We start from the raw sequence: 27,924 nt of genomic DNA, 5'->3' as shown, positions 1-27,924 counted from the left end.
TCATTTGCATCATAGTTAATCTAACAGCATCGCACATTAGAGAAGGATATTTTAGTCAGAGCTTGATATGTAAATAAAAATTACACATTTGTCCAAATTTGCAGGATTTCAGTCTTTATTATTACATTGTGTACTTTGATTTGAAGTACATCCCCTGGAGTTTTTTTTTTTTAACCAGACATTTGGACAAATAAATATCAGATCCCTTTTGAAAAGGCAACTACAGAAATGGGTAATATAAAACCTTTATTTGTCACACCTCAGGATGTTAGAATCAGGGCTTCCAGATTAGGTGGTAAAGATCTGAAGTTAGAAGTTAGAGATAGACATGGAGGTATGTGTAGCGTCATCGTGCCGAGATCTTAAGTCTTTCTTAAGCCTTCCGAGAAAAGGATGTGGTTGCCTATGAGTCTGGCAAATGGTAATTATATAAAATGATATATTTAAAATGAATGATTCCCCTGTGGGGAAAATCCTTTACAAATGGTCTAGATTTAAAACTACTGCACATTTGCCCCGGACTGGCAGCCCCAGCAACTGTAGTCCAAAAGCAGACTGTCTGATGCTTGCAGTCAGTTGATTTAATTATGAACTCTTCATTATATCAAAGAGTTTTAAGATGACGTGAGACTGACTCTAGAAAAGTTGAGGTAAAGTTTGAAGTGGGTTAAAACAGATTATGGATAGATCTAAAGAAGAAAAATAACAGATTAGAATTCTAATTTTTTGCAGCTGAAGGAATTCTGAGTGGTGAACAAAGTCAGTAAACTAATGTCAGCGGGTTGCAAAATACCTACAAACAGTTATAACAGTTAATGATAAGCTTGTTGAGTAAGTGGCTGGCAAGCAGAAAACAGCTTCTATCTTTAACCATCTATTTTAAAGAGTATTTGCTTGTTCAAGTAGCCTACTGTATAAAAGGACCTGACCACTGAGAAACATGAGGACCATGTATCCTGTAAGGACCATTTGCACAACAATTATATGTATCATGTGATTAGACCTGGAAAACTACGTAAAATTGTAGAGACTTGTAACCTGCCCCACCACTACCACCAACACACACTGACACAGGTCAAGGAAAATGCCAGGCAGCATTGTAAGGTCCCAACACCAAAAATATTTTGTTGTCGCAGACTGCTTTTTTTTTTTTTAAATGACAAATAACAAAAGCAGTATCTCTTAAAACAATTGCATAAAATAACTCCCCATTAACTGACTTAAAGTGGACATGACATGATTGGCTGTCCCTCACAAACAAACGTTTGGGCACAATACTGTTAAAATCTGATTTGACGTAACTTTAGCTACATTTTACAGTTTGCATAGAAGCTTAAATTTCTGTATAATCTCAATATTCAGTCACACCTTGTAAGTTAACAATAATAGTAATTGTGTTGCACTTTTAATGAATTTTCATCTAAATAATATCCTAAATCCTTTATTTCCTTAACTTTTCTTTTCCCCCCCCCTAGGCGTCACTAATACAGCAGATGGCACTGAGTGTGAGATGAAACCCTCCTAATTTAACTGAGACAGTGAGGTCAACAGTAAGTGGTAAAACATTTATTTAGAGGGTGGAACACAACGCAGAATAACATGGACACATGCTTAAAATGCCATGCTGGATCCAAGACCATGAGAAATATATTCACAATATCATTTTATAGAAGTTACATTTATCTCTGACAGATGGACATGTTTCACATGAAGACAGGAGTTAAGGCATAATGTTTGGTCATTCTCCTCTCAAATGCTACTCAGAGGTTGCCACTACATTGATAAGACAAAGCAAATGTAGGTATCATATCCTACATTTGCTGGCCAAAATAATGAATGACCTTCAAGAGGTCCAGGTTACAAAGGAATAATGCTAGAATGCTTCATTTATCATCTAAATACATACATACATACATACTTGTGTGTGTTCCAATATACATTAGTAGGATAGATGTTAAAGTACAGGTATAATAGAGTTTGAACAATCTAAAACAAAAGTATAACAAATCATCCCGTCAGTATTTCCGAGTGTATGAATGGTATTCAACTATCTGCACATTTAAGTAGACCAACATTATTCAACAAAGGCACTGTGTACAGAATTCTGTCTAAATAAAAGGAGCAATGCAAACAAGAAGTTGTTAACCATTTTGTTCAGATACAATGTCTTCTGCAGACAGAAATGGTGCCGTTGGTGAATGTTACAATGATGACTTTCAACGGTAACTTGCATGTAACACCTCCGTTACCTGCTGACTGAAGCAGACATAAAATAAAAGACATTCTACTTTTAAGTGAGTACTTTTGGTGAAATTTGGGAAATTTTCATGATCAGCCACATTTGGCTGTATGACCAGCAGTAAGAGGCAGTGTCGCGCCTGAGTGAAGAAGAAAACTGCCAGTGATCTGCTGTCCAGCTGAATTAAAATGAGGACTCTCACTCATCCACACTGCAGTGAAATCTGCACTCCGGCTTCAAACCGGGACAGTGAATTCATTATCAGCTGATCTTTGACAGGTCTGAATGACCTGTATCGGTAAACAGCGGCTTCTCACAGTAGGAACATTAAACATCAAAAGGTTCACCATAACTGTGTTTCAGGCACAAATACAACACTTTAACAACAGGTGGAACTATAACATTAATGTGGGGAAAAAACAGAAACAAGATGAAATTTGCCACAGACCAAAAGAGCCACATGGACGGTGTTTATTTCACAGAGGAGAGAAACAGTACGATAAATGATCACTGGCAATTAAAAAAAACCCAAAACATTATGGTCACAGATTTGGAAAAGTGGTTAATGAATGTTCACAATATTGTTTATGAGAGGCACAAAATTAATTCAGAGGTGGGCAGGCCAGCTGTGCACAATAAGCTGGTTTGGGAAAGCAGAGAAGGATGGTACAAAAGTACAACATTTAGATTTAGGACATGTAGCAACAAAGGACTCACTGAGACTCAAATCATGCTAAGATTCTGCCATCTACAGGTTGAAACTTGCAAGTACATGTCAAAACTTCTGATACTGAACAATTACTTTGAACACTGACTTTTGTATAAAAGGTGAATGAATTTATATAACCTTACAACAGGGTAACCAAATCTACAAGCAATGATTAAACCTGTGAAACTCTTAATTGTTTATCATCTCAAGGTCGCGCAGAACTTGCCAAGATCGGAACATGTTTAAAGAAATGTTTCATTTTCTATCACAGTAACAGACTACAGTAGAAATCTGACATGAAAACAAATCATGTTTTCTTTGACATGCAGCAGCAGAAACAGCTACAGATCCAGCTGCTCAGACCCCAACATGAACTTCACTTTGCTTTCATCAAACTGAGAACAAACACTGCGTACAGCGTTTACCATCAAATCACCTGCTTGTTTCCCAACTTGTGACTGACTGTAACATTCCTGCTTTGTCATTACAGACTGGGTGCACTGGGAACTTAACCCACAGAGGTCAGAGTGACGATGCTTTTCCTTCATCACTGTGGAGTTTCTCCTTAAATTACAAATAACACAATCACACAAGTGACATCTGGGAAATATGTTAGCAAGACTAAGTTTATCTGAGGCGGGGGAACAGGACAAAAGAAATTACACACACACACAAAAAAAGCCCAGACCCTGAATGTCCACCACATGCCATTTGAGGTAATACAGAACTGTTCAGTAGCCTTGGTGGGCATGCAGGGTCACTGTTGGGCTAATCATTTCCAAATATGGCTTTGTTTTATGCTGACATGTCCAAACGTGACAAAAGAGAAGCGGGAGCACTGCTGTCAGTATACGCATAGAACTAACAACATTCATCTATAACAGTGATACAGTCAGACAGAAATCCAACTAAAGCCAAACCGCTTTCGTCTGGTTTGGGCACTTGAGTGGTGAACAGGCACTGCACATAGGAGCAAGAAGACAGACAACATAACATCCTGCGAGGTAAGCCTTATCATACAAGTGACTGGTAACAGGTAACGTGTCATTGTATCTATATAATCACGGTGAGTACACTAATCTTTAAGAAGTCTGTTTAAAAGCAAAGAGGGAATTACACACTCTGTTCAGTCTACTGCAAACTACTTCAACAACTGAGCACTGAATGACTGTGTAATTAGGAGGCAGGAGCTGCACCTATTGCTCCATTTCCAATCATCAATGAATGTCAACACATCAGACAGGAACATATGCTTGAATTCCAGGCATATACTTAGAAAGCTCTGGAGAGGAGTACAGTATTCTGATTAGTTCTCTGTGTCTGAATTTCTCTCGCCTACTTTGCGTCTGGACTTTTTTAATCTATGAAGGATTTAGTAGGACTGCGAAGAACTGCAGCATATAATCCTGGCTAACTAGTGCAGAATATTAAGGGTGACCGTGTTTAAAACAAGAACTAAAAACAACAGAAAATACAAACAATCTGATCTTTCAGAGGTAAGGCCGCATTATTTTCTCCTTTAGAAAATTAAAAACCTCTTAAAAATATAAAAACCTCTGATTTGGTGTTAAGTGTTTCTGGTCAAAGGCAGTTGCATAAGGGGTCAAGGGCTAAACAAAGTTTTCATGCTTGAGGCAGATACACAGCAAATGATTGAGAATAACGAGTCCCAGGCCTGCTTCATCAGAAGGCTGCTTGGCTCTGTGGGGTGGTCATCTTCTGGAGCAGAGGTATCTGTGTGATCACAATGATTAGCACATTGGAACAGTGTTTAATAGACATCTGTCATGCTCACACAGCACAGCTGTACATTATATTCATCTGTCATAGCAACTGTTCCCTTAGACATGATGAGGTTTCAGAGGAAGTCACTGACATTTAACTCATCAGTACAGATTCACACATCAAATATGAACACTTAATTTGAGTATGTCTAAAAATATTTTTCTGTAATTACAAAAAAATGTAGTCACAAAGAATTAACTAGCTGAGACCACATCTTCAATTAAGTTTGACAGCATTTCTAGTAGATACTAGCAGATGGAGTGAGCATGAACTGAGGCTGCGGTTTGGGCAAGGCCTCAGTCGGGACTGGCGGCGGCAGATCCTCATGTACTAATGAGAATGAATTGGAAAAGGGAGGGAGGGGCGTGAAAACGAGTGCAAACAGCGTGCAGTGCAGAGGTTCATATATAGACAGAGAACTGGAAGGGGCATGTATGAGGTGTGGTCCTGCTCCAGGAATTCATTACAAATATATTCATTGTGTCTGTAACACGAATAAACAAAAGTAATTTTAAAAAGGATGTAAAGTGTTAATAACTACAGTACAGTGCATCTGTTGCTTCTTAAAGCTGCCTTGATTTCTCTTATTTCGAGAGCCACTGAACAAGCTAAAAATACAACTCTGGCTGTGTTAACAAAGTGTTGCTTATTTACACAACAAGAGTTTCAGTGTTTAGTAATAACTGTCAGAGTTTGTTCATATGTGGGTGGTGAAATTCTCCATTTGATTTCCCAGACGGTTCCTAAACAGCACAGCATTCCTGTGCTACATTTTTGGGAAGTCTCTTAAGAAGTGAATAATGAGCTGACAGCATGGAAATTGCAGCTTGCAGATGGGGAGAAAAAATATTTATGTCTAACCAAAAGTATTCAGAGACTTTATTTATAAGCAATCATTACCCAAATATACAACTAACCATAAAGATGACATATAGCAGTAAACAAAAAAGTGACTTTTTGCTGCACCAAAGCCCTTTCAATACAAACCCACATATGGTGATTAAGTCTCTCGGGATCTAACTGCAGGCTTATGGACCCAACAAGCCAATGTCATAATTCATAAATATGTTTGCCTGAAAAGGCAATTAGTGATTGCAATGGAGACAGACAGCAACTCGAAGTATGACGGAAAAACTTATAACACTTAAAAACGCAGATTACTTAGTGGTTTAACTTTTCCTTATTGGCTACACCCATCATAAACATATGGCAAGTGTGTTTGTGTAATTACTTTCATTGACAGAAGGGGGAGAAAAAAAAAAAGCTCTGTACTATGTTTCATATTCAGCAGAGAGCTCTGAACAGTACAGTGCCTTCTTACCTTGGTGAGATCCACCCCAGTGAGGGCATTGACTGAGACCGGGAGTTCAGCTAATAGACGGTTCACTTCACCAGTTACACGGCTGCCTTCTCCACTCAGGATGACAATCTCATTGGTCTTGGACAGAGGTGCAGCCACTTTACCAGCAATCTGGAAAAAACAGTGTGAATACCAGTTTGAGACCTTCAATAACTGAGGACGGATTTTTTTATTTATTTTTTTCCAAGACAGTAATCATGTGATAAAAACAGAACAAACCCTTTGCAGCTCTGTTCAGTAAAAATGCTAAATGTTTAACAAAGTCTATGTTCAAAGTTATCAGAGAAAGACAGTATATGTGAGACAATTAATGCTTTTCTAGCATTTGTAAGACAGAAATGTTAGTTATAATTGTGTAATTGTTCTAAAACTAATCCTGAAGTTGAGCTGCTTGTTAATGGTTTATATCACAACAAAAAAAAAAACCCAGAAACCATATGTCTACAATTTCTTCCTCATAACTGAATTGTGATGAAACAAAAATATTAGAGGCTGTCCTGCTATCCAAGCAGTCCACTCTGAAAAAGTCATAACCTTGATCACAGAGACCAGACAACCTGCTAGTCCAATCTGCTAAACAGTCTGAAAAAGTTCATAAAATCACTTTGGTACTCAAAGCTCTTATGGTGTAGACACTGTAAAAAACAAACAAACAAAAAACACTAAACAAAAATCCACAAATGGCACTGTTTTTAAATCTGTATCACAAACCTTGGGTAGAGCCTCCAGGACTAAGGCGGTCTTGGCAGCATCGCCATACTGCTGGTAGGCTTCGGCTTTCAGCTTCATCTTCTCAGCTTCTGCCTTCCCCACAGCTTCAATGGAGGCAGCCTCTGCCTCACCAATACAGCGGATCTTCTCAGCCTCTGCCTGTGCTGTCAGCACCTTCTTTATCCTGACAGACATCAGTGTTAGAGGGACAGCAAAATAATTCTTTATTGGTTTACATAACCAATATCTCATTACTAATAGACACACGACCTTTGACATGCAGACATAAACAGGCATTACACATTACACGTGGTATATGTGAGAATGAATAATAAATAGCAGTATAATTAATATTACTATGATGTTTCTTGGGTGCTGAGCTATAATGTGGCATTTTTTTTAGCATTAGAAAAACACAATAATTTCAGATATTGATAAAGATTGGGGCCCACTGTCCAACTAATCAGCTGCTCTGCTTTAGGGAAAGGAGCAACAGCAGATTTCAATAGGAATGGGAGAAGTGTGAAAAAAATGTTCAAAGATTCAAAATACAGCATGAAAAGTAGAAACAGCGGCTGCAGTGGACACTTCACTGTTTTTAACACTCAGGTTCAGTTCAATTCTTGTAGGTTATAACTTTGTCTTCTGCATGACCGGCTGATGGACCAATAACAGCACAAGCAAGAGTAGCCCATATTATGTTTTACATATATGGTAAATGGCCTGTATTTATATAGCGCTTTACTAGTCCCTAAGGACCCCAAAGCGCTTTACATATCCAGTCATCCACCCATTCACACACACTGGTGATGGCAAGCTACATTGTAGCCACAGCCACCCTGGGGCGCACTGACAGAGGCGAGGCTGCCGGACACTGGCGACACCGGGCCCTCTGACCACCACCAGTAGGCAACGGGTGAAGTGTCTTGCCCAAGGACACAACGACCGAGACTGTCCAAGCCGGGGCTCAAACCGGCAACCTTCCGATTACAAGGCGAACTCCCAACTCTTGAGCCACGATCGCCCACATATATGTATATGTATTACATATTTTGCACACTTCCTCCATCTACAAAGCATTATTTACATAGTGGTGAGTTATTCAATTATGCCTAAAGAGACTGAACATTATATGGTTAAAAAAATGTCTTTAAATATAGCAAACCGCTATGACAGTCTCAGTTAAGAAATAAATGAAATAGCCCTTTAACATTTTCCCCCTCTCACTGAAAGTGATTTCTTTTTGACTGATAAGAGGATTTGTCAGCAAAGTACTCACTTCTGGCCTTCAGCCAGCTGCTGCATCTTGTAGGCTTCTGCCTCGGCAGGTCTCTTCACAGTAGCGATGAGCTCCTTTTCAGTGCGTTCAATCTCCTTTTCCTCAATTTTGATCTGTTTTTTCCTCTGCACCACCTCAATTTCTATCTCCTCCAGACGGATCTTCTGTTGCTCTTTAGCTGCCTGCAGCTCATATGCCAGTTGCGCCTCAGCTTTCTACAGAAGCAGGAATTTTTTTTAAAAGGGTAAACTTTCACAATTGTTGCTGACACATTCAACCCAACAAACACAACTTCATACCTTTGTGTTCACTTCCTGATTGAAAGAAGCTTTCTGCATTTCCAGCTCTCTTTTGGAGTCAGCCATTTTGGTGTCTGCGACGAACTTGACATCCATCATTTCTTTCTTACATTCAGCTTCCTGTAAAAGACAGAGTGCAACAACTAATGACAGAGAGATGGATCAGGTGCTGTTTGGTGGTTTCTTAATGTAATAATAGCCATTAGCAATAGATGATAGAAGTTTTAACGTCGTCTTAAAGCTTTTCTTACCCTAATGCCAGCATCTCTCTCTGCCTCTGCTACTCCGATGTCTGCATCCCTCTGTACTGCAGCTGTCTGAGTTTTACCCAGCGAGCTCAGATAGTCCACTTTATCATATACATCCTTTAAGGAAGAAAGGTTAACACTAATGTACACAGTTCTAGGCAGTTAACCTAATGAAATTAAAAAGCAAACAAACAAATATTTGAAAAATAGAGTCAGAATAACATGAACTTGACGTTCTCTTTCTTATACCTTGATGGTGAAGCTGAGAATCTCGATACCCATGCGGCCAACATCAGGTGCTGCCACCTCTCGTACCAAGGAGGCAAATTTGTCTCTGTCTTGGTAAATCTGCTCAACAGTTAGCGTGCCTGGAAGATCGGTCAGTGTGTTTAGTGCCTCAAAAATCATGGTCCTGTAATACATTTGAATAAAACCAAACACACTGACAAATAGGGCCAATATGTCAAGAGGGGGAAAAAAAATCCTCCAATCACTGTCATAGTCATATGGCGCAGATACCAAAAAGAACAAAAAGCAGGAAAACACCACAGAGTCACCATATGGTTTGGAGAAGCTACCCACCAAGGATGGCACGCAGGTGACCCTCTAGGGTCTGCAGGATAACACTCTTGATCTCCATGACTGACTTTCCCAGGAACTGTTCGCAGGCATAACCGAGCAGTTCTTTTTCAGTCATCACCTTCACCTAACGCCAACATGGACAGAGAACATCATTCATTGTGCCTGTGTTTGTGAATACACAAAGACAGGCACAACACACAGGTGTGGCACACATAAGGACAACACATACTAGCTTTTAATATTATACAAAGATTTTTTAAAATCCTTTTACTTAGAATGTATTTTTTTTTCTGTTCACCTTCATTGCATCAGTAATGCAAAGAGCTGAAATTACAAAGCCTAAAATTCACAATAATATCAATAATAATAATAATAACAGTTGTTATTATTGTTATTGTTATTATTGTTATCATTATTATTATTATGCCAGTGTGTGTTGGATGTATGCATGTCATTATGCTTTTTACACATGAAAAGAACTATGGACATAGTAATCAGCAAAATGTTTGAAGAACATCTTGTATGCTGTCAGCCCACCTAAAAGAGGAAGCCAAAACTGTCAGCCATCAATGACATGGCCAAACAAATGTTCAACAATACTTTCTTAGTTTGCCTTTGGGTAAAGTCGATCCACACGACTCACATTTCATTTAAACAAATTTCTTGTAATTGATATACTTATTTATAGAGTAAATACAATGCCGTGAAATGTATTTAATTAATATTTAATTTATTTATTTTAACATTTTTCAGTTAAAACCAATTTCAATATTAGACAAAGATACCCTGTCTTACCCTGAGATACACTTTTCAGATAGGGCCAGGTTGTTTTGATAACTTTTTTCCTTTAATAAATGAAATCATTTAAAAATGCTGCTGGCTGCCAGTGTTACCCGTCAGCCTCCTACTACATTCACCTTTCTCATCATTTTGAAAATCACAGGTGACATCATTCTCGATTTATTACGTTCACAAGATTTTGAGAAAACTTGACCTCTGATTTTTAGTAGATGGACCTTTGGTATCAGGTTGAAAATCGTATGTTGTCTCATTCTCGAGTTATATTTGCCTAATATTAAAATTTGTTTGCCGATCTGAAACATGTCAGCACGATACAGATGCAAAAATCTAAGAAATTGGGAAGGGAGTAAATAATTTTTTTACAGCATCTCTCCATTTTCAATAAAAGTATTTTGGAAATGTTATTATGGCTTTTACAGAATACATGGCCGTCTAATGTCAGATGAAGTCAGTATTCTGCTTTTAGATTTTTTGCTCTTCTTAAATGCAAGGACTTAGATTTTCACATCAATGTTGCACAGGTTAATTCAAATATATAGAAATAAACAGGGGAGAAAAATATGATGGACACGTAACATTTAAAAAAAAAAAAAAACAACAAGAAAGAAACAAAGAAAAATGAATGTCACTGACCTGAGGTTTAAAAGATAGAAACAGTCAGTGATAGAAAGAGAGATCATTTACAAACAGACAGTCATGTAATCAAAAAATGGGTTAAAAAGGTTTGGGATAAAATTGTTGTCCATCAGAGCTGTAAGAAAAGAAAAGAGTGAGCTGGGTCCTTAGGCGAGAGGTCTGCACACGGGTATGTTTTACAACATGCACTCATAACAGAAATAAGGGCAACACAAAGTCAGGAAAGACTGTCGTCACTTCCAGAAAACAGAAAAGGCCACAAGACAGCCAAGGAAAGCTCTAACAGACAGCAGGGGGCGCTGTGCAACGGCTGACATTGGAATAAAGACTTGAACAATTTTCATTTGTTGCCCTGAGCTCTTAATCTGCTACCTAGCCCCACTCCAACTTGTAACACCACCCTTCCTCCTGCCTCCTCTAAATGCACAGACTGTACAGAAAAGAATCTCAGTAGACCGTTTTGTTTTTTAAAATTTGTTAGGTCCTTCCAGTGCAAATTGACTATTAAGTTATCGAAGGATTCAAAAACAGTCCTACCTAAAGTAATAAGGCAAAATATGATTGAAGAATTCAATACAGAAATGAAACGCACATCCTAGATTGAAATTCTGCTCATTTCCTTTAAATGGATGTCTCCCACCAAGTCTAATTCATTTGTCTCTTTGAATTAGGAAAGACTTTGCTGTTACCATGGGACACAAATTTCACAGTGGCTTTGGCTTAGACTGGACCAATCTGACGGACACCATTATGAGTCTGCTGGAAGTAAACTGTGTGAAAGTGGGGGGGGGTTTTCAACTCCAGACAGTGGCCTCATTGTCAGCACACATGTAGAAAAACACAGAGAAGAGGAACATACAGTGGCAAAATGGTGGTCAAAACAGAGAACTGATAATGAGGCGTCATCATTCAAACAAAAGAACTAATGGCATGCGGGCAAAGAAAAAATTCAGGAAGTAATTAAGAGCAAGATATGGAAATGCACAAAACACTGTGATGATACGTACATTTTCTTAAACAGAAAATCCACAAAATAATTGCTTTCTATTACAAATTAGAACTCAGTCAACATTTGTGCTTAAAAAGTATCTACAAGGCAAAATAAGACATTCTGGAGTCTTGACTCTGTTTGTAGGCAAAGTCCAAGGCCAGGGAGCGCTGCCTGGCTACATGGGTTTTGATTTGTACTTCAGCATCTGTGGCATTAATGTGACTGACAGAATGAAAGCAGCTGTGCAGTATTGTGCTTACTTTACTTCATGCACTGCTTTAAGCGAGGTTATGAGGTTTGCTTTGTGTTACACGAAATAATTAGTTCACCAATGCAAATATTCTCTACTATTTTTGAATTACCATAAGCTGACACACCAGGGCGCAGTTAGAATTGGTTTGAATAAGCAGAGAATGATTAGAGTGAAGAGTCAACAATAAGTTTTTGCCATCATAAACTGGGGAAAGAAAAATCCTGTACATGCTGCTCTGCAAGTAAAACCTTCACTTGTGAATAAATGAGCAGCTGAAAGTAGCTTTAAGTAATACATTTAAGACAGCAAAAATAATGTGAAATGTTGATTTAAATGGTGCTACGTAAAAGGCATAGGGCATAAAGAAGCTATTAGTTAAAAAGTCAGCCTGTAGCCCCGCTACTCCTCAATTTCTTCTTCTAGTAACAAAGAGACAATTGCAGAGGATAAGACAGTTTGCTTCTATTTTCACTACAAACAGTGCCAATCAGCATCAGGCACGTGTAGAGGCAATGCTGAACTATCGGTCTTGTAGCCTTGGTATCGCTGAAGTCACTGTTATCCTGATGTGCAGTATGATTTTTAGGAGGGCACCTATGGTGTAAGCCAGGGGTCGGCAACCTGCGGCTCTTTAGTCCTTATACTGCGGCTCGGCGTGGTTTGGGAAAATAAATTTGAAGTATTTAGCTGAACTGTATTTTATTTATGTTAGTTCTTTTTTTTAAACTTGTACTCCTAAATTGGAAGATTACTGTGATATTGAAATATAAAAATAAAATTATATTTTATTATTTTTTATCGCTCTAAATAAGCGTCACACTCGCGGAAGCCGGTATACCTGCCGAAATGGCGTGCATTTATCGAGACTTTCAACCCCAGGTAGGCCAATTATGGATCTTCGGATCCACATTATGTCAGCAGCTGTTCTCCACCATGAACTATGTTAAAAACAAACACCGCTCACGCCTCATAGATGACAGCTTACAGTCCTGCGTAAAGATGAAAGTGACTTCGTACAGCCCCGATTTGCAGACGCTGTGCGCATATGGGATATGCGCAGAGGTTCAGGAGCAGAAGTCCCATTGTAAACATATCACAGCAGACCCGATGATGTTTGCATGAACACGCTTTTCAGCATCTCTTTATTGACCACTTTTCACACACGGTTGCTGTAGCATACAGCTGTAGCTTTTCAGCTCACAGCCCGACACACACCAACAACAGCATAGATGGCACAGACGTTAAGGCAGCGAGGCGTGATTGCGGGTGCCGCTCAGGTGCGTCCGCCTCCCTTTCAGCGGCGCTGCAGACCACGCCCCGCCACACATCTTAACCTGGTAAAATACATATTTAGGCAGAATTTTGCAAATATCTATTTTTCTTCTTTTTTTTAGCAGCATAGTGCTTTTTTTCCCCAATTATTTTTTAAAAGTCAGGTCAAGGCTCCAAAAGCCCAAAGGCGATATAAGGGTGGCGGCTCACAATATTTTTTGTTTGCTACATGGATCATTTTAGTTCAGCTGGGTGTCTTTCCTTTCGTTATATTTCTTTAAGAGTTCAAAATGTGTTAATTACATAAATAAAATGTAACTTTCTCTATAGCACTTCATGGATTTCATAAGCAACACACCTTAGTTCTTCACACAAAGCATAAAGGTAAAAAACAATATATACAGTGTTATCTTAATTTGAAACGGTATGAACAAAATCTGATGTGGTATCTCTGTTGGTTCATCTGGATGGTGTAACAGGAAAGTGCTCAGGTTTTTTCTTTGTTATAGAGTGAGGCAAGTGTCTTATAATAAAAGTTGACTCTGTGGTTTTAACACAGGGGTCTAAGTATGAATAAATAAATAGAGATTATATAAATCTGGACAATTTACCCTTGAAGCATGTCTCCTTGGGCACCTTTGGAACACTGCAGCTGCTATTGGTAGCTCAGTACCTGGGGGTCCTGTTCTAACAATTTTACAAATATTATTTACATCATCAGAACAATTGAAAAAAAAAAAATCAAACACAGAAATTTCAGGTGTGTCTGCATTTTCATGAGGACTTTAAGTAGTTTAAGACAGAAAACATCAACTTCTGTAAAACTGACATGACTGTCATCTCAGACCACTGAAAAGTGGAACTCGTCCTACGATCCACAGACTAAAGAGGACTTTTCTTTGAAAGAATCTATAATGTTCATGCCAGGCAGTAAGGCCTAAATCTGGGCTGGTAGTAAGAGCCTGCATTATGATCCACAATAATTTAGAGTCCTCTATCGCAGTGTTTCCCAACCACTGTGCTGCAGCACATAGGTGTACCATGAGGGGATCAAGGGGTCATGGAAGATTATCTGGTTTCCCCTGATTGGTACTCTAAGCAACTGGCTTCTTCTTCCTCCAATTAAATGGGTTGCCGACTGCCAGTAAAACAGAAGACGAAGAAAAAAATGACGTAGTCATGCTGCGAGTGAGACAAAGCAGCACATAATAGCAATAGATGAATATTTGAAAAGAAAAGGTAGTCAATCTGGGTCCTGGAGACAATTCCGACCCAGTTGAAGGCTCATAGCATGAGTAGTGGTCAGAAGAAAGAAAAAAGTTATGGTGGGGACAAACCGAGCCAATTCTGCTATACCTGGTGTGCGGGGCGCACACTGAAGAGGCACGAATGAAAAAGCTAAGAGCACAATTCCCACAGAGCCTCTGAGAATAGCAGCTGCACTGGAAGAAGTCTGGAGGTGCGCAAGAAGATGACTATTTAAAAACTCCCCTGCAAATTCCAGTGACACCTAGTGCAATAATATGGATCCAACATATGATACACTGCTTCTCAGATGTTTTGGTATTGTGACTACCCAAGTTATTCTTTAGCGTCTGTGAATTTTAAACAAAAATGTGACAGACCCAGAACTGAATAATTAAAAAAAAAAAAAAAAAAAAAAAAAAAAAAGCAGAAATAAACAGCATACAAAATAACATAATATACTGAGATTGACCACAAAACACCAATTAGGCTTTTCATAGACCCATTTTTGTGTGCCATGCTAATTCACTGAAAGACTGAAAATAACACTGTATCATCAGCATAGAAAATTGGTGGGGGTGTACTGCTGCAGGGAGCAGTGGGGTGACAAATTACAAATCAGAAAATCAAGTTTGAAGACTCGGACACAGAATACCAGCTGAAGTTGTATAATATTGCCTATGGTTTTACAAAAATAAATAAGGAAGCATTTGACACAGTGCTATTGTCAATTCGACTCCAGCTTGGTCAGATTATGTTACACATACGCACTTGAGACCCCTGTATGAAATACCACCTCAGCTGTGATTAGAGGCTGATGCCAGAGAAAGGGAGGGAGGGAGGGGTTAGTGAAATCTGAACTGGGAGTCCCAAAAATGTGTGGTGATTTACCTGAGCCACCCCAGTGACAGTAATAGCTACACCCTCCGCTGTCTCTACATCATCACACTTGGGCTGCAGGGTCATAATCTCAAGCGTTATCCTGTGAAGAATGTGGAAAAATATAAAATAAAAATTGACATGATCTCAGGGAAAGCAAATGAGGGGAAGGGACTGAACACAAGAAAAGAAAAACAAGACAAAGTGAAACCATTCACCCAAGGACTCCAGATCACTAACAACGGAGCAAAATGAGATGCCATCCACAATCCAATCGATTTTGCATTAAGGAGTTGCATTTGATTTAAAAATTAGCCTTATTATATTAGTTGTGATTGGTCTCTGGACTTCTGATATCCTCTTTTTAATTTCTATAGCATTCATTTAGAGGCCCCGTTGCTGAAGGTGACTCAGAGCACAGCATTACAGCAAAGTTATTAACAGCTGACTGTCTCCTCTGACTGCAGAAGAAAGAAGAAAAGAGGATGAAAACACACAGACAATGTTAGCCGATTAGCTGAACCATCACCTTTTGTCTTCCTTCGGCCTCAAACACCAGCCACTGCTTTTTTTTTTCTTTTTTTTTCCCCCCAGCCTTCTGAAATGTATTACCTGAGCCACCCCTGTCACATCCAGGGGTACACCCTCCGAGGTTTCGATATTCTCACAGCGACAGAGGATGGTCATAACCTCCAGAGACATTCTACGTAGGCAGGCAGGCAGGCAGGCAGCGGGGATAGCAAAGGCAAAACAGTAAGTTGGACAACAGCTGTTAGGAATAACAGTAGCGAAGGTCAAGAGGCAGAGAAAAGAGAGAAAGGGCAAAACACAAAACTTGCCCTTCTGCTTTGCTGGTTTTAAGCCTGTTTTACATATGATGTGCTGCTGATGATACCGCTTTTAAAACCATAATTTTTGTCATAGTCGCTGTTATAAACAATTTAAATGAAGTGTGATAACACACAACATCACTAATGGAATCAAGCCAGTAGGGCTGGGCGATATGGCCTAAAATCAATATCACGATAAATTGAGCAGTTAACCTCGATAACGATAAATGGACGATAACCACCCCAAGTGCCAAAAAAAACAAACGTTTTTTTTTTTTTTCCATTTAATGGGGCTGTGGCAGGCAGCATAGTTCCTCCAGTTATTTTGATAATATTATTCCCCCTAGACCTATTAATTGCAATTATATTATTACCACTTTAAAGGACTGTAAAATGTCACTGAAAATAAATGAAGACAATAGTAGTAAGTACTTTTAGTGGTTAAGATTTATTAACTGAACAAAATAAAAAGTGTAGGATACAATATGTAACCATGCTCTCTAAAAAATGTGTATCCCTTGTAAACAAAATAGTTTAATAATAAATATGTTTCACATTGGCTATTCACAAAGTAAACAATGATTGTGCAAATGTAATGCCATCATGGACAAAGGCCTATCTCTGCTAAGGCCTTGAGGTACTATAACTTGTAAACAAATAATGTCACAAACACAAATGTCAATTGAACACAGAAAAAACTATAATAAATACTAAGCACTGCCATGTGACTAGTGAAAACTATAAACTCTTAAACAAAAACTTGTGCTGCAGGTGGTGGAAGAGGTTGGTTGTGTTACCTTGACTTGACGCAACAGTCTTTTTGCAGAGTTTACATTTAACAATTTTTTGATCAATATCATCCTTGTTGAATCCAAAATGTTGCCAAACAATTGATGATGCATTTTTTTTTGTTAACAAGCGTCTCCTCTTCCTCCTCCACCAGCTCTACCTCCGTCGCTGCTGCTTCAACATTTAAATCGTCCTCCATTTGTTCACCTGTGTCTCGTCTTGTTATGCTGGGCTTACACTGTGCGATTTTTGGCCCATTTTGAGCCGATTTTTGAGTCGTGCGACCGTTTTGGCGATCGGCCCGATTTTGGCCTTCATCGTGCGTCATGCATCGTATAGTATACGTGGGGTAACGAGAAGCGATTGACACCTCACGACGAGCTCCCGATCATCAATCGCTTGGTCGTGAGGATTTCAAACCTGTTTGAAATCCTCGCGACCGTCGTGAGGGTGTCACCGCAGTTTGTCACACTGCGCACGCGCAAACACAAATGTCAGCGAAAAAGACGGCGCAGCACGGCAGTGCAGCGTGTGATCTGGACACAAGCGATGGAGGCACAACTTGTAGAACTTTGGAAAGCTCATCCGAGCCTTTTCGATGTGGCCTCACAAAATTATCACGACCACAACAACCGTGAAAATAGTTGGATCTACATTGCTGCTCAATCACAGCTGCCTGATCAATGTTTTTCATTAGCAATTTAGCAAAGTTGATGGTGGTGGTGTGCGTGTCTGTGTGAGTGAAAGACAGAGAGAGCGAGCGACAGAATTTCTGTTATAACCTTCATTTTATGGACGCACAGTGTGAGCACTCAGGTCGCATCAGAGCATCAGTATAGTGTGAGACCCTGCATCGTGACCTATGAACTTCTAACCCCTGCGAGTCAATCGTACAGTTTGAGCAGGAGCTGAATCGCGCGACTGAAAAAAAAAAATCGCACAGTGTCTGCCCAGCATAAAAAGGTAGTAGAGTCATGTGACTCCACCCCGTCAAGTCTGTAACGTAGCACAGCGTCTTAAAGGGACATGAACATCGCCAACCTGCACATGCCTTTTCCTTTTTTTTAAAATACCGAATTTACCGACATGGGCAAAATGACGTCGATGAGAGTCATAAATTTCGGTAACGATAAATTTTTGATATATCGCCCAGCCCTACAAGCCAGTGTTAACAGGATCCTTGATCCTTTACGTTTGCATCACAAATACACAGGAATGTCCATTACAAACGATCCTATCCCGTGCTTCAACACTGAACTGTTTACATATGACTATGTTTCAGAGCAGATAAAAGAGGCTTACCACCCTTGTATTATGATAAACACACTACATTCATACCAAGTTGTTTGGGTCAGTTTCAGTCAAAGACATGGGAGGATGACTGCAGCAACACTGGGAACCAGAGACTCTGCTGAACAGCTCCACCTCCCTTTCTTTCCAAGAGAACTGGATCAATGAGTGAGGAGCCTCAACTCAACATTAACAAGATTACTGCATCACAAGCAGGAAGTCCTCCACCACCACCAGCACCATAATAATGCTGTCCAGCTACTGGCTTATGCACACAGGGCTGTTAGCAGACATGATGACTACTACTCTGAGTGGCACAAGATCCTTCCTGCTGCTCTTAATAATATTAATACTAAAAATATAAGAAGGGATTCCTGAGACTACTTAACTCTAAATGGAGATAAATCCAGACATGTTTCAACTTTTGCATCTTGTTTTTAAGGTCAAACCATTATGTTTCCTAGCAACTAGAGCCAATGAGCAGCACTTATAGCGAAATGGGTGTGAAGGAGGCACACAAGGACTGAGAAAGGGCAAGATCAATATGACACAAAGCAAAGCAAGTTAGCAAAGTTGAAATAAAGAGGCAGGCAAACAAAAGATAGTTAATATCAGGACTTCCACAGACAAGATGTATCAATGCTGCTTTTTTACAGGATTATGCTATACAGCATATGACATCTGAACAAAAACAAAAGGAGCAGTTTTTATTTCTTGATATGGAATATATATGAACAAGAGCCAACTAAAGAGCTTGTTTTCGGTTTCTGGCAGAGAAACAAAGAGGCACAAATTTAATTTGGTGTAGCTCATTATGAAACCATTAGTGAGTAGCTTCTCGCAGGTTTATATTTCCTTTGATGGCTTTTATTTCAGAACAGGAGTTTAGCTCATTTTCAGTTTACAGTAGTTTTACAAATATTGTTAGTACTTCTCCCTCAGATCATCATTATGAAACATCTGTTTGTCTTTCCACTAATGCTTCTTCATTGGGGCTGGAAAAAAGCAGACTATACTCAGCTGCAATTCTCACTAATCTGTTAAACACTAGTTTCTAATATTAGAGCATTTCTATTAGCCACAAATAGCTTATTTATTCATCATTAAACTCTGAATAATGTCTTCTGTTTTGTGTGTGTGTGTATGTATGGGAATATGTTTAGGTGTGCACACACACACACACACACACACACGTTATAAAATAAAGTTACAAAATGACTTGCACAAAATTAAACTGAGTTTTTTATTAACTTTTAGTTTCATATAATTTGATGTCAATATATATTATTCATCTTTGATAATTAATGCATTACATTATTTATTTCCTATAGAGGCAATTCATTACATTACTACATTACATCATATTACATTACTTTTGAATTACTGCACAAGAGATCATCTGAGATTGTCACATGATTACCCGTTAACAATCATTCTTTCAAACTGATCCAAATCCTTACTGTAATGAGGACATACACAATCTCTTTTAGTGCTTCTGTTTTAATACAAAGTCGACAACACAGTTGTTTAGAGCAAGACCAAAGAAAACTTAAAAATCTATATGATCTTTACTTGTTAACTTTACTTAACTCACTATTGGCCTACTGTCACTGCAATACTGCTGCATCACTAACAATTACTGAGGAATTTATGGCTAAAAGGTAAAAATATAGCAATCTTAATAAAATATCTACATTCTCAGTATGTTTTAGGGCTAAAAATCACAGCCTGCACGTAACTATTAGGAAACTAGACTGAACTGATAAAGTATTGCACATTTGCACTCTTCTCCTCTTAATGATAACCATAACTGAACAACAAAAGTAATGACTTAAGTCAACTACTTATTGTGCACAAATATAACAGACAGACAGACAGACCGATAGATATCTGTCTATCTATTTGAAAATCCAAACACAAGCCCTTGTTACTCAAAATGCAAAGCTGAGATCTTACAGGGGCATGTGCCCTAATAAAAGGGGTCTAGCCAAACATAATCCAATTAGATAAACAGGAGACGTATACTACATCACCATGTCTTTGTTGAAATTATCTGATTAACTCACAGTGTAAGGTGGGAAAACAAATTAACTCTTGAATTTATTAACTTAAAAGATCTCTGAACAGCAAAACCCTGTAAAAAAAAATCCTATACAACTATTACCATTCATGAATATTTATAAATGATCTCATAACTTGCTTGATTATGGCTCTTCATATGGTTCATAGATCTTTTGTGTTTGTTCTCTTAAAAAACCTTGAGTCATGACCATAAGGACATAAAGGTATTATAGAACCTTTTGTGGGGACCTGCAGATACCCTCATCTTAAAAGTTTCCTGATTGAGTTTGTGAGCACATTTGTTCAGGTTAAAGCTAGAACAGACAGATCTTACCTCTGGATGTCAGAGACGAGCCACCAGCCCCATGCCCAGCCTCCCACGACATAAGTCTTCTGATCTGAGCCACAGCAGCCACCTTTGGAGCAACACATATAAAACACATCACATGGCTGCAATCAATGTAGCAAAAGGTCACATGCTGTTGTATGTGACTTTTTCAATATGACATCCAGTCTGGGTTCTTTTAAACTTTGTGCACAAACCACCCGAATTCATACTAATGCACACTTCTAACTCTAGAAGCAAATTTAATGCAAACCGAAATTAGTATCACTGTTTTGAAAAGGATCAATTAGTGACCCACTTTTCTGTTCTGCACTCAGTTTCTAAACAGGATCATGTGTAGCTTTAAGACAGAAAACCAAAAACCCTTCTCTCAATCTTCCAACCACATCACCCACAGCAGCTACGTGAGAAAGGTTCTCCAAAACAAAGCAGGTAAAGGGTGAAACACTCAAGCTCTCATTTAAATACATCAGCCTCATGGAACCATTCTTTCTGATTTTGTGGGTTTGTTATTATTACAACTGTGGATTCCAAGGACAATTAAAACGTATTATCCAGTTTTAATTGTGCAATAATAATCATCATTATTGTGATGCATTCTGTTTTGCAATAATTCTCGTTTTGCCTTTCAGCACAACCTCTCTCATTTTGCCTCACCAGAGTCCAAGTCCAAATTCTGCCAGGCTGCTGTTTAGTTCACTTGAATGTTAGTTTATGTTTTATTAAGAGCAAGAAAATACATTTACATAAAAATACATTTTTTGTTTTGAAGATATAAATGTATCCAGCAACCATGTTGAAAATGTAAGATCTCAATATTGATCCAAACAACAGAGACTAAAATATGAAGGGACATGCTGCACATGTGGTGCAGCATGTGATTTCTCTGATAGCGGTTGTTCATTTAATTAAATGTAACCTGTTGAGCCACCTCATCAGTAAGTTTGCAGAACCAATAAAACTATTTTCAATATTTTATAAGCCATTACCCTCCTAACCTCTAAAAATGACACTGACAAGAGTTTCCAAATGAGACTGAGTTAGGTTAGGCAGCCCCTTTCACTAGCCTCAGCGTCATGGTGTAATCATGAGTGATTAGTGTGACATTCTCAGCTGTCACATGATAACAGAAAGGGGAGGATGGCCAGGAGTAGACTATCCTTATTAACACATACTTCCCTAACTCAAATACTTTTAGTAAACCGTTCAACATCTGAAATTATAGGTCTGTAGCAGACCTCTTCCTTTATGACGCAGCAGGCCTTTAAGCTTCCAACAACAGGGCACTTTGCTGCCTGACTGACTAACATCTGACAGGAAACAGCAGCACTTGTGTACATAAACCAGAAAAAGTACACACTATCCTTGGTAAAACTGTGACTACTGTGATACCATAACTAAGTTTGTCTGCAATACAGGACATCACATTACCTGAATATTACTGTTTCTTACCTCAAAACCTTAAAATTAAATTTAAATTAAATTTGAACAAGAGGTCAAAATTTTTAGAGTTTAAAACTAAAGTAAAATTAGAACTAGATGTGAAAAACATTTTAGTTGACTTAAAAAGTAAAAACTAGACTTTTTAAAAAAATAAAAAAATAAAATAAAACTAACTAAAACAATTTTGTAAATGTTTAAATCTAACTAAAATGAAAAAATAGGGAGAAATAGTCTTAGTTTTAGTAATTTTTAGTTAAGTAAAATGTTATTACATGTTTTATTACTATTATCTTTTATTATTGATTTTATTACACGAGTCATTGGCTGTGTTTATTGATATTTTGGATGTGTAAAAGACTGCAAGTCAACGACTTTCAAAAAATAGTGTAATACCTGTACTGATTTTCCTCTTGCCTCTGACATATGCCCTTTATACAATAATAACTAAACAGACGAAAACTAACACTGAAACTAATTAAACTAAAATAAAACTAAACATTTTCACACAATAAAAACTGAACTGAAACAAAAAAAAATCCACTCTGGTAACAAACTGAAACTAAACTGATTTAAAAAGTCAAAAATGGAATAAAAGTAAAAACTAAATTGGAAAAAAACAAAACTATAGTAACTCTGGTCTGGTCACATGATTATCAACATACTGATTTTATGGAGGAATGCTGAAGCGACAACTATCCTGCTAATGCATTCATTCTACAGGTCAATAAATCACGTCAATAAATGACACTTTAGGAAAACTACAAATAATCCTTTACCAGCTTCAGTTTTCTTGACAAAAAGCCATGCATATCCTAAATCACACTATGGAGAGATGGTGGCATTAATATACAATTGAGGCCATGAAAAGTACGTTGTGTTTTGGCCCCTAAACATGTAAACAGCAAAGCTATTTCTTTTCGACATCCGAGACTAATCGGGTCATAGGATCAGAATGTGCAACTCACACCCACTCAACTTTGCTCTTAAACAACATTCCTCGAAGTGATGAATTACATGCTGATTTTTGCACAATGGAAAATCCCAAAGTTGTTATTTGTTCATCACAAGAGAATCAGACAGGAAACGGCACTTAACGATTCAGTTACAGAGGCGTGCTGGACATCTTTCCTGCAACACGTTCCCAAACCGTAGTTTGAACCTACAGTAGGATTCTCAAACAATCAATAGCGAATGCATGAAATTATTATTATCTGGTTCTAATATTTGTTTTGTTTTCTACATGGCCAGTAGCTTTTAAAATTTTAAGGACTATATTCTGTGTACCCTGTGTTATGGGTATTAGAAACATCAGTGGTGACAGACGCAGTCTGCAAATCCGGGAGCGTGCACAAGCCCTTCTCTCATAATTCAATTAATCCTGCTGTAGTCCTGTAGGCCAAGAGTACCAGTGAGCCACCAGTGCAAATAAACATCAAGTCCTGTGGTCCTGTTCCTACCCTGTTACATTATGCTTGTTTGACTCTTACTAAAATGATCATATAAAGCCAGACTCGTGAGCACACATGTAGAAACCGAAATATAAACAGCGGAAACCAAAACCATCTAAAGGCTGCTTGACAAACTAGTATTCGTACTTGAACAAGCGTCACTGCAATCGGATGAAATACTGCAATAATAGAGTATTAACAGAGGAAATCGGCGGACCTAGAATATAAATTATCTGGGGAAAAATACAGAAAGATACACACGCTGGCTCGTCCACTTATTACCAAATTTCGACCTAACTGTCCAGATACATGTACTCCCGTCAACATGTGGGAAAAGAAAACATGGAGATGCGTCTGATTTCCTAAAGAGGCAAGGATCGCGGGGCTGTCGCCCGCTTTAGTGCTTCACATGGTGATTTTACCGTGATATAACAGGTCACGTTATTTCCCATTTTATAATGCACACAATAAAAGCCATTAGTTGCTTTTCGTATAATGGCTATATTAAACATTTTTTCGTTTCTTCTACTTCAGCGACCCTGAAGCGCCAAGCAGCTAAACACACATCGACCACGAAGCGTTTACGTTACCTGAAACCACAAGGGCCTCGTTTGGTCCAACGGTATGACAGTTTCCCATTTCAGCAGCAGAAAAAACGTGTATCCACACCTTTTCGACGCATACAAAACTCACTTTTTTTAAAAAAAAAAACACCTTTTGCTCCTTTTCCCCACTATCTATAAAATATTTCTCTCACGCCCCTACCGACGATTCCTTTTTTCTTTTTTCAAAATGGAGATTTTTACTTTGTAGTTGCGTCACTCTATACTTAATGAGACACACTACTTCCGCTGATAAATTTTTCAAAATAAAGTCACGTTGGCAAAGCTGTGTGGTGAATACCGGTTTAAATTAGCCGTTTGGTTTTATTTTGAATATTACTTTGCTCTACTTATGTGCTTGTTTTGCGGCCACTTGACTCACGTGACCACAGCTCTCCCTGCCTTCTTTCGGGCCCCTCCTCTCCGGATCATAAGTTTAAATGTCTTCTCACGCAAATAACCAAAACAACACTCGCTGTAATTTGCAAGAAACACTCATACTGAGTGACCATGTCACATGATATCACATCCAGGCACGTGAGCAGAAGCCAACCAAGAAATTATGTTGGTCATTTCTCCTTCTAAAATATGTGCACTTTCTATATATCCCTGCAACCTTGCAGTATTGTGCAAAAAGCTCTTGGAAAATGAGAGATAAGAGCAGTGAGTCATTGAAACATCTGCAAATGTATACTGTAGTATATAAGGTTAAATGATTTTTACCTTATATTACATCTCTGTTGAATGTTGGGAGCTTTTTAGTCCATTCTGCCAAGATGATCCCATACTGCTTGAGTTATGTTGAGGTCTGGGCTCTGGGAAGGCTCAGGCCATGACTGATAGAGCTCCACTGTGTTTTTTTGTTGTGCACGTATCCTTTTACTCTTTTACTGCAATAGCAGTGTGTTTGGCATCATTATGAAAAGTGAAGCCAGTGTCATGCAGATGCTTTTCGGCTGGTATTGCACAGTGCATTAGAATCTAAAAGTACTTTTCTTTATTCATAATTCCATCAGTTTTGACAGGATCCTCAGTATCACTGGCTGAAATGCTGCCTCAAACCATGAAAGAGCCTCCACTGTGTATTACAGTTAGGCATTGACAGTCATACCTCTGAGGATGATTTCAACCAATAAGTTTCAAACTTGTGTCTGATTTTTAGTTCTGTTCTCGTGTAATCAGGCCTTTGTAGACCTGATTACATGTCTTCTCACACAAAATGGAAACAATCAGGAAATGGCAACCAGGAAGTAAAGCTAATACAGGACACCACAGAAAATTAAATACAAAGTAAAAGAGGAAATAACCAGAACTGAGAAGGAAATACTGAAGGACCACCAAGACTAAAAACAGGACAAGCAGGCAGTGCTTGCCTTGTCAAATCTAAAAATAAACATCAAAAACCTACTAAAGTTAAAAAAAATCCTCTCCTTTCATGCTCTGTCATAAAACCTGTGCCTGTTTTCATCTATCTTTTACATCACTGCCATCTTGTGACTGTAGTTGGTTGTTGTCGATGGAAGCCGCTTGTTTTGGATTCCACTGGACACTGTAGTGGCTTCATTTCACAGGCGTGTCTATCTCGCATTAATGATGGCCAGCAGCAGTTTATGGTTGTTTGTGCATTGTTGCAATGTGCCGCTGGCTCTACTTCTACTGCTCTGAGCCCCGCTTTGTGTGGAAACAGAGATAGGAATCACAATTAGATGAGTCTCTGTGATTCATTATTGGTAAAATATAAGTTTTACTTTACTTGACCACCTTGAATAATGTGTGATATAGAAAAGATGGAATGCAGTGTGAAAAAGTTTTCACTAACTTCTTCAGCATGTTAGCAAGGAAAACCTTGAAGATGATGAGGAGACCTCAACTACAGTTTAACAAAACAGGAAAGTTGAACAGTTGCAGGTTCAGCATGGCACTTTGAGATTATCATCTCTGAGAAATCACTTAATTGACCAAATGCTCATAGTACAAGAGTTCATGAGTATTTTAACCCCCCCTGTAGGTGCCGTCAGCTAACAGTTACACCTCCTGCTTGCCTGTTTAAAATTGGAGTCCTGCTGTAATACTTTGTCAAGGTTATTTTTTTATTTTTTATTTTTTGTAATAAAGAAGCCATTCCACTGTATTATTGTAAGATATTATTTCATCAGTCTGAAATGAACTGGCTTCCTCAAAAGGCCTAGTTTACCTTTGGTTTAATGTAAAAGAATAATCCTGCTTGATCTTAGTGTCACTAAGGTTTCATTTGTAACTGCTATTGATACATTTAATTAGAATAACTTTTAAGTTTCTCACATTGGTATGTTTTCCATATAGCTCTCATACATGTTAGAGACTATGCTACAATACAAAAGAACAAGGCAGACTCACAGGGTACTAACTCTCTGGGGGTAGAAACAGGCCACAGGCAGTGCTGACCTACCATAGAGATACCATGTATGCCACACCCTTGCAGAAGATTGTTGCAATACCTCAGAGCATTACTGAAGTACAATGGTACCAAAACTTGCCCTGCGGGTTGCCTTTTTACTGTTGAAACCCTGACTTCTTTTCCTGTCTAGGCATTGGCGTGGTATATAGCCTGCACATAACCTGATAAATTGAAATTACACAGACACCAGTACAATTAAACACTAAAAAACAAACAAATATTTGAACCAATGAAAAATAACGTTTTTTTTAACAGAACAGAAGTGAAAATAAACTAAAGCTACTCTTGAATATGAATGAAAATTGAAAACCAAAAATTATAAGAAAATAAATTACAAGAAAATAAAAATAAAACCAAACGTGACTAGCATGGCCTGCAGCTGCTTGATGCCTGACATCCTGGAATTACTTTTCATCAGTTTTAAATTTGTGCTTTTGCAAACTCTCTGTATGTCATCACAACAGGAAATAATTTACAGAATCTGTTTGTGCTTCTGTGTATGTGTTCTCCGTCCTCTGCAGTGATACTGCTTAACACTGCACCATCTTCCTGCCTCCAGATTGGCTGTACCACACAGGTTGAGGGTTTGTGGACCAGTTATGTCTACTGCTGCACCCCTTCTCTGCAGGTAGGATGTGTTTTCTTTTTAACCCACATCCCTGGAGGATGCTTCACGCTAGCTCTTTCCCCAACTGTCTGATGTCATGATGCAATAAATCTTGCTTGCATAGTAGTGTTTATACTGTGATCGGCAGAGCATGTGTTTAATGTTCAAGCACTTGAAATGCTTTTGTTAGGAGACTCATGTTTGTATATTCTATGCTATTTTGGTGCTTGTTTCCACTTTACACAAGTAGAGAACATGTTTTCTTTAAAATGTCAACATTAGAAATATATTTTTCCATGAGTAACATGGGAAAATGCAGGAATTCAATCAACATTTAACTGGCACACGGGTTTAAGAAAGAAGGTTCTTTTTTGAAAAGCTGTGTGATTTTTCTTGCTGTTTTTGCGAATGATTACATGTTTCAGGTCACCACTGCTTTGTGTGCTGACTATGCTGGGTTAAGGTTAGTGTACAGGAACATGATTTGTTTGGCCTTCATGACTCCATTTGAAATCTGTGTCAGAGCACATACTGTTGAGAATAAATTATGTAAATTCCTAAATATTTGTTTTGTGTGCTGCATAATTTACACATGTAAAAAACTTCACAGAAGACTTTTTTTGTTCACATTTTATTTATTTACTTTATTTATATTTTATTTAGTAAGATAAGAGATAAGATAAGAGCTCATGTAGATATTAAATAAAATATAAAGTGAGTCCACATCCATAAATAAGAGTTAGATTTATTTGTTTACATTGGCTGGCTAGGTGTTTTCAGGT

At 38.3% G+C, this 27,924-nt stretch overlaps 1 protein-coding gene across 4 annotated transcripts; it reads right to left on the bottom strand.

Annotated features, from left to right (window-relative positions):
• Positions 1-1,551: 1,551 nt before the first annotated feature.
• On the bottom strand, positions 1,552-24,314 carry LOC101474030 (flotillin-2a). Of its 4 annotated transcripts, none has more exons than XM_012920801.5 (11): positions 24,087-24,314; positions 20,594-20,675; positions 15,902-15,992; positions 9,213-9,336; positions 8,880-8,998; positions 8,634-8,747; positions 8,383-8,502; positions 8,084-8,298; positions 6,805-6,988; positions 6,055-6,204; positions 1,552-4,682 (listed from the first exon to the last, which is right to left on the bottom strand). In XM_012920801.5, exons 1-11 carry the CDS (start codon positions 24,133-24,135, stop codon positions 4,632-4,634), a joined length of 1,299 nt encoding a protein of 432 aa, XP_012776255.1. In that variant the 5' UTR covers positions 24,136-24,314; the 3' UTR covers positions 1,552-4,631. The 4 variants fall into 4 exon arrangements, with proteins under 4 accessions (XP_012776255.1, XP_004557487.1, XP_076745086.1 ...); XM_004557430.6 differs by lacking the exon at positions 15,902-15,992 and adding an exon at positions 15,302-15,392 and having other exon boundaries at positions 24,087-24,312; XM_076888971.1 differs by lacking the exons at positions 20,594-20,675; positions 24,087-24,314 and adding an exon at positions 15,302-15,392 and having other exon boundaries at positions 15,902-15,978.
• Between the last annotated feature and the right edge of the window lie 3,610 nt (positions 24,315-27,924).

Source organism: Maylandia zebra, linkage group LG10 (assembly GCF_041146795.1).
Source record: "Maylandia zebra isolate NMK-2024a linkage group LG10, Mzebra_GT3a, whole genome shotgun sequence".
In the NCBI taxonomy this organism is placed as follows: domain Eukaryota; kingdom Metazoa; phylum Chordata; class Actinopteri; order Cichliformes; family Cichlidae; genus Maylandia; species Maylandia zebra.
Note: the sequence above shows the minus strand (reverse complement) of the source record. Positions and strands in the feature narration are given on the sequence as shown.

Bases quoted from the DNA above. Each gene is read 5' to 3' on its own strand.
- LOC101474030 (XM_012920801.5), bottom strand. From the start codon at position 24,135: ATGGGAAACTGTCATACCGTTGGACCAAACGAGGCCCTTGTGGTTTCA. The intron at 20,676-24,086 runs GTAACGTAAACG...GTTGCTCCAAAG, and splicing joins CGAGGCCCTTGTGGTTTCAG to GTGGCTGCTGTGGCTCAGAT. The intron at 8,748-8,879 runs GTATAAGAAAGA...TCTTCCTTAAAG, and splicing joins TTCTCAGCTTCACCATCAAG to GATGTATATGATAAAGTGGA.